Source organism: Danio rerio, chromosome 9, assembly GCF_049306965.1.
Source record: "Danio rerio strain Tuebingen ecotype United States chromosome 9, GRCz12tu, whole genome shotgun sequence".
NCBI classification, from domain to species: Eukaryota; Metazoa; Chordata; class Actinopteri; order Cypriniformes; family Danionidae; genus Danio; species Danio rerio.
This window is the reverse complement of record NC_133184.1, coordinates 36,070,449-36,081,547: the sequence shown is the minus strand read 5'-3', so window position 1 is coordinate 36,081,547 and position 11,099 is coordinate 36,070,449. Positions and strand designations below refer to the sequence as shown.

The 11,099-nt window shown below is 35.5% G+C and overlaps 1 protein-coding gene across 1 annotated transcript; it reads right to left on the bottom strand.

Annotated features, from left to right (window-relative positions):
• Nucleotides 1-63: 63 nt before the first annotated feature.
• On the bottom strand, nucleotides 64-9,652 carry lamp1b (lysosomal associated membrane protein 1b). Its single transcript, NM_001326532.1, has 6 exons — nucleotides 9,364-9,652; nucleotides 6,879-7,084; nucleotides 4,866-4,988; nucleotides 4,703-4,769; nucleotides 4,448-4,612; nucleotides 64-1,558 (listed from the first exon to the last, which is right to left on the bottom strand). The coding sequence occupies exons 1-6, from the start codon at nucleotides 9,422-9,424 to the stop codon at nucleotides 1,419-1,421; spliced, it is 762 nt and encodes a 253-aa protein (NP_001313461.1). The 5' UTR covers nucleotides 9,425-9,652; the 3' UTR covers nucleotides 64-1,418.
• Nucleotides 9,653-11,099: the final 1,447 nt, after the last annotated feature.

Here is an 11,099-nt window from a genome sequence, read left to right as displayed (position 1 = left end):
AGTATCCATAGTTTTGTGCTTATTGTTACTGTCAATATTTAACTAAAAGACATAAACAACCAGTAGAATTCATCTTTTATTTATTTTTCATTTTTATTTAGAAATTTAGAATCGCATTCCCTTAAAACAATATGAACTTCACAGCAATCAAGGCAGCACTTCAATATCCACAACAACTCCACATATGCAATCATTCCATATGAACGCCCATTATAAAGGAGAGATTCATTTACCCTATGATAAACGGTGTTTCTCTCAGTGCACTCCTTGTGTTTGTAACAGTTAACCATTTACCTGGGTCCATAATAATTTAAACCTACCTCAAGTTGCTGAGAATGTTCTGCTTATGTCAGTGTAAATCGTACCCTTTGTACATCCCATAGTGCAAAACCATAATATTTCAGCAATCTAGCAGAATTTCCCTTTAATGCTTCTGAATGTCTGCAAATACCATGCTAAATGGAAGCAAGCGGGTTATATAGTTTTGATATGTAGTATGAGGGGACACAAAGAAACATTTAGTGTTATTAAAAGGATAATTCACCCCAAACTTAAAACTGTTATCATTTACTCAGCCATTTTGAGTTTGTTTGTTTTTTTAATGATGGAGAAGAATGTTGGAAACCGATTGACCTCTATAGTATGCTTTCATTATTATGGAAGTGATTGGTTAAATGTTTCTAACATATTCAAAATATCTTTTTGTTCATCAGACAAAAGAAACTAAAAAAAGGTTTGCAATCACTTGAAGGCAAGTAAATTAATTTCAATTTCCTTTTTGGGGGGAACAATCCCATCAACAGGTACTCTATTCTACAAAATAAATTCTCTCAGGTCGAACTTTTCCTTATTAAAAATGATAGAATTAACATCCAAGTCAAAACTGTTATGCAAGGTTTTGTTAACGGCAATAAAATGTCCAATCTAGTGAATCTCAGAAGCAATCCTGTCTTTTATAATCCCAACTATTAACCCAAAAAAAAAAAAAAAAAAAAAGTGTCAAATTTGTAGTCCCTTTTAGACTGAGTAACAACCATCCTCAGTTTCCCTAAATCCCCCTAGTTCTATAAATAAATACACAACGATAAATTAAAGAATGTGAGGTACCAAAAAATTCTATGTTTTCAGAGACCCAGATTAAGCCTAAATGACACAACAGATAGATGAGCTTAATCTGGTTGCTGGAAACAAGCTTGACCTACAGCCCCCCTCTTTTGCCCTTTAGTATGAATTAATTATACTATGTTTAACATAATACAACAGAAAGTCCAGGAAAGGTCAGATCCACCTGAGCAGAGGCAGTGGGAGACACCAGCAGAGGGCAGGGCAGGTTAAAAACTAGATGGCTGCAGTCCAGATTAGAGCAGAAATCAGTGGCGTCTCCAGATCCTGGCTTAAAGATGATTCATGAGGGGAGTCTAGATGGTCTGGTAGCCGGCGTGACTCCTGTTTCTGCCGATCAGGTACGCCAGGATCACTATGAGCACTAGAACAGCCAATGCAGCGCCCACAACGATGGGGATCAACATGTCGTCCTCATCCAACTCGCACTCCTCAGCTAGAACAGAGGAATAAATATAAGCAGTTAAGCAAACGAACAGTTTAGTTGCACTATTCATTCAAGTTCATTAATCAAGTTCAGATGCTTTCCTTCAAAGTGATTCATAAATGAAGAATTTGAGACCAATGAGAGATTTGTTTAAACATATGCAAGTAATGCAATGTTTTAGACATGATTCAGAATAGTAAACATGACAGGATGAATTACTTAAGGCGGTTACATTTCATTTACATTAAGAGAAGAAATGTGTCTATGCCAAGAGTGTCTGAATCTCCCATTATATTAAATATGAGTTTGATTTTTTTTATTTATTATTATATAATATGTTTTATGTGGGATAGATCACCCAAAAATAAAAAGTATCATCATTTACTTGTTACAAACCTGTTTAGTGTCATTCCTGTGTTGAACATGAAACAAGATATTTTGAAGAAAGCTGAAAACTGATAATCATCGACTTCCGTCGCATTTGTTTTGACTCTGAAAGTCAATAATTACAGGTTTTCAGCTTTCTTTATAATATCTTCTCTTGTGTTCAACATAACAGAAAAACTTCTAAAAGATTTGTAAACACACGAGTAAGAGTAAATAGTGAGTACATTTTCAATTTTGGGTGAAATTTACCTTTAAAGAGCACCTACTTTACTCCTTTTTCAAGATTTAAGATAAGTCTTTTGTGTATCCATAATGTGTCTGTAAAGTTTCAGCTCAAAACACCCAGTAGACAACGTGCCTGTCAGAGTGTGCCTCAATGTCCACCTCGGCTGCATCAGATAAACAGCACAGTGACAGACATGAAGGAAGCAGATCTCACATAACGTTTGTGAGAAATACTACAGCAAGATCTTCCTCAATGATTATTTGATGTGGAGTTGCAACGATGAGTCACACACAATGTCGTTACAAAGTTCACGCACAGATGCAGGTGGCGCTGCACAAATTTACATAGCTGACACTCTCTTGTTGCACAGAAGAGGAGATGCAGTGATTGATCTACTGTAGTCGCAAAATCATCATTTTGTATTCAGACTCTAATGAAACATTCATCTTGCCTCAATGCATCATCTTTATCATTAGAAATGTGTGCTCGCTAGGGCTAGGCGATTTTTCCGATTTTTTCGATTAATGGATTATAGAATTCTGAACAGGTTTCTATACACACACCGGCACTGCCCAGCCACGATACACGAAGCAGTTCTCATTTCAGCCGGCCCACAGAGCGCCATCTGATTAGTTTCATGTTAAATATCATGCGAATGTGCCCGTTTGGTGTGTGATAGTTTAAACTCTCATGTCCGCGCCGTGTCACTTCTGGTGTGCGACCTGCTTGACTGCCTGTTAAAGCGTGAAGTCATGTAGGATTTTACTTGTTGCACGTCTGTGTGGATTGTCAAGACATTCCCTCAACAAGTCGATAAACTCGATCTCAACATGTATGAAGGACATAAAAGCCTACCATGTGAAAAACCGCGCCGATCTTTTGGTTTGAACGAGAGTAGTAGTGAGGGACTGTAGCAGTGAAAATGAAAGTACCCGCCCCCATGACATCATTTAGCGGACCTAGTTGAAAACCAGACAGATCAGGCAGCATAATACAGAGAGTGGAGCAAAGCGCATCAAATTATTGGTATTTACAGGGGGAAAAAGAAAAATAGATTAAATTTATTATTTTATATTAGACACACATCTGGTGCTTGTATTTGCTCCTGCTATACGTCCACAACTTCACACATTAGGTTAAATTAGGCTTTACAGTTTCCATGTTCAGTCCTTTTTCTTTCACTGTATCTTTTTAAGAAAAAGGCAGCAGCATTACAAACTGTCATTCAATCAGAAGACAGTCTAAGCCGAGCTGACAGCCAATCTTTCCTAGGCTCAGCAAAACTTGCAAAAATACATCTGTCTGTATTCCTGCAAATGCAGTATTTACACAAATATTTCTTATTCAAATCTTCAGCAAGGCTATTTAACCCGTGAATTTGTTTTACATTTATTTACACCTTGAGCAATTTTTGTATGACATGGCCATTAAAAATACAATGTTCTTTAACCAGATGGTTTTTCAAGTTACTTTTAAAGAGAATGTTACTTCAGTCATGTTGTTGTAATGTTTTGAGAAGACTAGTGACACAATAAAAAAAAAAAATAAAAAATCTAAATCGGTCAAACTTTATAAAAAACCTAGATTTGTTTTTTTCCCTAAATCACCCAGCCCTAGTGCTCGCCTACACCACTTTGTGCTTGAGCACCACTAAGTCATGTTTACTGTAAAATTAGCAACTCCAGGAATGTGAACAAAAGTGCCAATAGACCCTTTTCACATTTCTGGGTTTCTCAGTAGCGGAAGTAATCATAGTTGGGTAAACTTACAGCGCAGTTAATCGGAGAGTATTGAGAGTATAGAGAGTATTGAGAGTATAGAGTGTTTTTTACAACCCTATTTGCTTAAATAATATAAGAAAAATGCCACGATAATGTTATTAACACTTTCAAAAAAAGAAAAAAATTGTCTCAGACTGATGACAGCAGCCAGAAGAGAGAATAACGTCAAATTTACTCTTAGTCCCATAGACGCTGCATTACAAACACCTCGCATAAGTGGTAATTTAACGCAAAGATAATATAGTGCATTCATAAAAGCATTTAAATCTCATTGGTCGACTATGTTTTAAATGGTGTATCAAACCAAAAAAATTAGCCTATTTTTTGCTGTTATTCATATTACTTACACCTAATTACACTCACATTAGCACTTTTTATTTAATCACAAGGTGTTCAACAATAAACAGAAGAGCATTAAATGTATCTTTATTCTTGTGTGTTAAAGCCAGAAGATTTATTGAAGGACAAAACTAAGAAATGGTATGAAGAGAAAGAAAAACACACCTGCTCCAAAATCTCCCTTGACACCGAAAGGTTGCACTTGAAGTTGGAAGGTGTTGAGAGAGAAATTTTGTGTGACGCTCAAGGTCTTTTCCTTCTGACACATGTAAGAGTGGCCCAGCGTTCCCACCAAGTAGTTCAGTGTGGTGTTTCTGACCACAAGACCCTCTGTAAAAAAAAAAACAATTCATACAATTTTTCAGAAAACACAACTACAAAACAGCTAAATCTTCTATCATTCGTTTAATTTTGACTTACTAGCCATATCAGGCAATGAAGCTGACAGCTCCAAACCACTAAGATGATACTTGTTTGATGTGGAGTTCTGAAAAGGAAACAAACATGTTTCACATGTGATGATGAGAGGTCATTTTAGGGGGCGCCTTCATGGGAACTAATAGGAAGGGGATTCAATACTTACTAAAGAGAAGCTGAAAGTCAGAGTAATGTTGTCCTCTGTGAGAATCAGAGATGCACGGTCCGACTCACAGGATCCAGAGAATTTAACGAGGTTTGGATGCAAGTTCAAGACCTCCTGGACAAGCTGAAATGCAAGACAAGTTTACATTTAGATAAGGCACACTGTAGCAAATTCAAATTACATTTACAAAAGTGATTTTATAAAGGACATTTCAGTGTGGTCTTGTCATTGGCCCATGAACATCTTCTGCTTGTTATCAAACTCTTTCATAACTTTACAAGAGGCAATACACTTATAACTTACTGTTAAAACAGCTATCATAACAATATTTAAGTAATATGTGGCTGTTTTTGGTTATAGAAATTAAAAATGTAAAACAGGAAATACACTACGACCATTGATTTTGTTTACATCCCTCTTAATGGTCTATACAAAAAAAGCATACAGTCTACTTTAAAGGAATAGTTACATGTTGTCATCATTTTCTCACTGTTTCAAACCTTCATGAGATCATTTCTTCTGTTAAACACAAAAGAAGAAGATATTTTGAAAAAAGCTGGAAACCTGTAACCAATAATTCTATAGTATGCGTTTCTCCTACTGTAGAAGTTAACGGTTACAGGTTTTCAGCTTTCTTCAAAACATCCTATTTTGTGTTCAACAGAAGAAACTGAAAGAAGAAAGATTTTAAACTACTTGAGGGAGAATAAATAGAGAGTAACTTATTTGGGGTGAATTAACCTTTCACATGTTTCAAATGACCCATTTTGTGTAAATGTGAAGAAATGCTCCATCACCATTCAGTGTAACGGAAATATTATATAAAAATGTATCTTAAATATAAAAATGATGTAAAAATGCATTCTAACTTGTACTTATAAACAGTGTGCGAATTACTCATTGACGTTTGTGGGGGTCAACTTTTTCGGTAGTAGATTGGTAATACATGCATCAGTGAATCAAATTTATGAATGCATTTAAATTACATCTAATTTATCAATAAAATGTATACTTTTCAGTGTTTTGAGGAATATTTAGTGACTACTGTAGGTCAAAACTATACAAATTATGTGTCCAATTTGTCTTTATTTTGGGCTACAAGCACCTATTTTATAAGAAACACGTTTTGTGAGTACTTATGATGTCTATCGGTGCTCTAGAACCATCAGTTTCAGGCTGTTGAATGATATTTTTCCTTCCATTGATTGGCGCGATTGAATGAATCACAATAGCATAGAGAGCTATTTCTACCTATTAAAAGGTTGAACCCCAATTTGCCTTTTCTTTAGACTATATGCAGATATAAACACCTATTTTACAAGAAATGTGTTTTTGTGAATACCTATGATGCCTATCAGTGCTCTAGAACTGCCAGTTTCATACTGTTAAATGATATTTTTCCTTCCATTGATTGGCATGATTGAATGCATCACAGTGGTATGAACCATTATAGGGGGTGGGGGGTCAAATACACATGTATATATTATACATTTTTAATTAGTAAAATAAAAGAAAGCTAATATTGCAGAAAGCTATTTCTATTGAAGGGCTGACCCCCTTGTAGTGGACGCCTTGGTAAATCATGTTAATGATGTGTGATTGTCATTAGTTCTACCTCAGACGAAAAAATAAACAGGGAACATTCTAATGAAGAAAATATGTAAACTATTATGCAATTTTATCATTTCAATACTTAAAAAACGTTTTTAGTCCTTGACCCATTTACTTGCATAAAAATCTCTTTAGCCTGGCAAATCCCTTTATTTACACAACAAGCCAAGATTTTCAATAACAGTGATATACATATTGTTTGTCATAAAAATAAATGCAGGAGTCTTTTTCCATTTCAAATTTATACGATGGAAATTTAAAATTGTATTCATGGTATTAAAATGTCATCTAAAAAGTTGTTTAAATAGCATAAAACTGTGTTTTCATACACCGATAAGAGGAGATATTTAGCTAAATATTTCAAGCTTCTAGCAAAATAGTTAAAAATGATACTGTAAGTACCTTGCCCTGAGAGGTTGAGGTGAAGCTTATGTTGAGTTGGAGGGCCATGCGTGCCAGGAGACAGACCGTATCATTGGCATTGGTGACATTGTAGTTGCCCCGCTCTGGGGGTCCTGGGGTGACAGGAGAGGCCGGAGGAGAGCTGGTTTCAGGGGTGGCCGCAGTGGTCGGAACATTGGAGGTCAAAGTCTGGTGTATGGTTAGAGCTGTAATGACGATAACTTTATTATTTTACAAGGTTTTACACAAGTTGTAGCAGTGGTTAGATGCACTCAGTATTTTTTCTATGCTTATTCCAATAGTATAAGCCATTTTTTAGACTAAGCTTTATTGGTCTAGAAGCATAATGTTGAAGGTTACTGCAGGTTGCACCTAGTCAAATTTACGACTTTAAGACCATCAAGAAAGAAATTTTAGACGTGTACAGGGCTAAATGCTAAGGGTTTTCTTAATGGCCCAACAGAAAAAAATATGTATAAATAAATAAATGACACACACACACACACACACACACACACACGACCCGACCCGACCCAACCCGACCCGACCATTAGTCACATATTTTAAATGTGTCAAATAATCAGACCCTAGAGTTGTATACAAGCAATTTTTTTCAACTTAATAAAATCTCTTTAAAACATAATGTTATATCAGTTACAAAAAGTTTAAAAGTTTTATAGAGATGTGTTGGATCGATTGGGTAGCTTTACATAACCAAAGGTAACTTAAGATGCGTTTAAAGTGATTGAAGACTTACAAGACCATATTCCAGTGAACTTAGGACTATTTAAAGCCTAAAGTTTTGTTTTTGCCATTTAAAACCCCACGAACACCCAGAATGTTGGTCTGCATTTTTCATTTATTTTTTTTTATTATCCCTACTTGACTATTGTTACTACTTAAAGCAGGGCTTATAGATTGACATGAGACTGCATCAGAAAGAAAGAAAAACAGATTCAATTTACAAACATTTTTAAAATAATATTCCATTCGTCTTATATAAAAAGGTGTATAATAATAATAATAAAAATGTACTGCATTATACATTTATGTAGCTTTTGTAAAACAGTATGTGAGCTGTGTAACATGTATGATTTTTAATTTTAAAAACAGTAGGCTAAACATCCAAATGACTATGAGGTAAAGTTGGTTTAATATCCCCACATTCTTTCAGTGACAACTACTCATATTTTCTTAACGACAGTACTTTAAACATTCTGACTGAAGTCACATGCAAGAATAACTTGCATGTACTTTGATAGTCATTGGCTGCTAGTATAATTTAAATATTTAGAATTTGTAAAAAATACTTTTCTAAAATTATATTATTAATGAGAAAGTCTGAATGTGGGAATATAAAACCAACTTTACCTCAATCCAAATGACCTAGTACTCTGCTGAGATTCTGAAGTGCACTATTACTGAGCACTTTTTTCTTTTCCATGAGGCCGTGAGAGAGGATTGATGAATGGCACTGAACCAACAAAACTAACACTGGTAGGTCATATGATAATGACAACATAGTGGATGTAGAATATAACTTTTTTTGACAGCAATAAATTTCATATTCAGAAGTAGTAACTATTCAGACAGAACGAAAAACATTTCGGACACAAAGCTGTTAATGTAACATCAACATGGTGGCGTCCACGAGGGGATGACCCGTCAAAAGCACATTACAACAATGCACGTTTTGGTGGATTCTGATATGATAATGAGTCTTCATTTTATGTATATAAATGTATTGGAATTGCTCATTTTTATTGTACGAATGTTTTCTTATTTGTCGAAATTATACGGGGGCTCCTTTAATACATATATTCAGGTAACTGTTAGGACCGTAGAATGACGTTGGTTTTCTGTAACGACATCGATACATTTTAAATCAGTGGTTCTCAAACTTTTTTTCATCAAGTACCACCTCAGAAAAAAATTGTCTCTCCAAGTACCACAAAAATGAGCAGTATTGAAATACAGTAGCGTAGTAGACCCAGTAAAGCAGCTACAACTCTGCAAAGTAAAAAAAAAAATGTGGCAGATTACCTCAGAAATATAGGCTAAATGTCACATATGGCATATTATTTACATAATTTTTGAAAAATTTTGAAATGTGTATAGCATGTACATGACATATTTTATTCCTCCACGTACCACTAGAAGGAAGCCTGCGTACCACTATTGGTACACGTACCACAGTTTGAGAACCACTGTTTTAAATGATATACATCAATAAGTAACGTTAAAACTATTTCCTCCCAAATTATCAATCATTATCTCAGCTTTCCTGACACAGCAGGCCTAGACCAAGGTATTACATGAATAACGCTATTTCTAATAAAGAAAAAAACATGAAAAGCAAAGATAAATAAGCCACGGCGTCACGTAGTTTAGACTCTTACAATAACAATAATGAACTGACCAATTAAAAATAACCAACCCAAATAGTGCTCCATCCCAAAATACAGTATATCAAAATCAAACTTACCTAACAGCAGGCTAAAAATTGCCCCGACGGGTCTGTTTTGTTTGGGGATGATAGAGATCATGTTTCTTGCCAAAGTAAATCAAAACACGCTCGATAAAAACAGATGATGTCAGTGTAATTAATAAGCGTCTCCAAGCTATCTAGCCAGATAACTGTCGTTATGCAGCAGAGGAAAATGGTCTGTTTGAGCTGCCGTTGTGCCCAATCTACATCTGATTACAAACGCAGTAGGTCAGATTTGTTTAGTTTCTCGCAGCAGGAAACACCACTGTCACGTGAGCGGCCGCTTAAAACAAGTAAGCGCATGCGCGTATTTTTCTCGTTTTTAATTTAGAAATTTGGTTTCTTCATTTTTAGGACTAATAAGACAAATATACTATGATGTGATGCGGCTAAATAAACAAAATTAAATTATAATAAAATGTATTATTATTCATATTCGTTGTTCCACCTCTCCCGTAACACGCACTTGCACTTAGTTGACGATTCGTCACCCTTCAGCCATAGAAACGGTCTAATATATAATTAATAGTCGATAAACTGACTACCTTGTAGTAGTGTTGCAAAGGAAATATTTGGGGGGAAAATAACATTTGGCAAAACTGCATTAACAAGCTCACAGAAGTGATGTAGATATGTAAACCGATGAGGGCGCATGTGACTCAGGATGCTCCTATGTGTTACATTATGCAGAGACAATTTACAAGCAGGCTAAAGATTTCAGGACCATCCCAGAAGGACATCACAGATGTGTGATACTTGACCTTTTAACCTTTTGGTCATTTTCTCTATAGACTAGGCCTACTACAGTCTTAATAGGTAAAATTAAAGCTCCAAAAATGTGTTAATGTGTTTTTACAGCGATGCTATGGAAGAACTATTTTTGGTTAGTTCTATGGGGGCCTGGGATTGGAATGAGTTTTGAAATTCATGAAATGATATTATACATGGCAAAAATCTGTCAAAGGCACTCGAAATGTGTATAAAAAATAGTAAAAAGCCTTATTTGACATGGATATGTTATATTGAAGGATAAGCTATGTCAATAAAGGCATTGGGCGGGTGTTTAAGGCTATTTAGATTGTTAGTGTTGATATCAAAGATAGAAACTGTAATAATACATTTCTTAGAAGTTTGATTCATTATCATGCAACTTTTAGACAAGTACCCCAGACAGCACACATACGTTGGGCCGACGTCGTGCCGATTTTCAAAATTCCATCGGTGCGATGTCGCTCAGGGAGCGTTTGCTAATTGGCAAAATGTCGCCGCGACGTCGGCAAATGATCGGAAACGCTGTCCGGCCGATGTTAGGACGACGCAACCGGAAATGCCGGCCGCTCCGCGGAGGCGCTGTTCTCAGGCGTTTTGCTCCATACTTATGGACCACTAGCTGCAGCAGCTGCTTATTTATAATAAACACGACACACCACTCTCAATAACAGTTGAAGATTTATTAATATTTTTCACAAACATACAAATAGATTAACATACTTTTATCACACATAACCATGTTTTACTACGTTTAAAACAAAACCAACAAGTTGTACTATAATCATGGCTGAAATACTGTGCAATAAAGATTTTAAATACAAAGTCCATTGCAGCATTTACATTAAGACCATAGGAATATTTACAAGTACTTCAAAACATGTACACTAAGGGTGACTATAGTTTACTATAGTAAAAACACAAATCACTTGTGTAAGCACATGTTATAATGCTTATAATTTCTT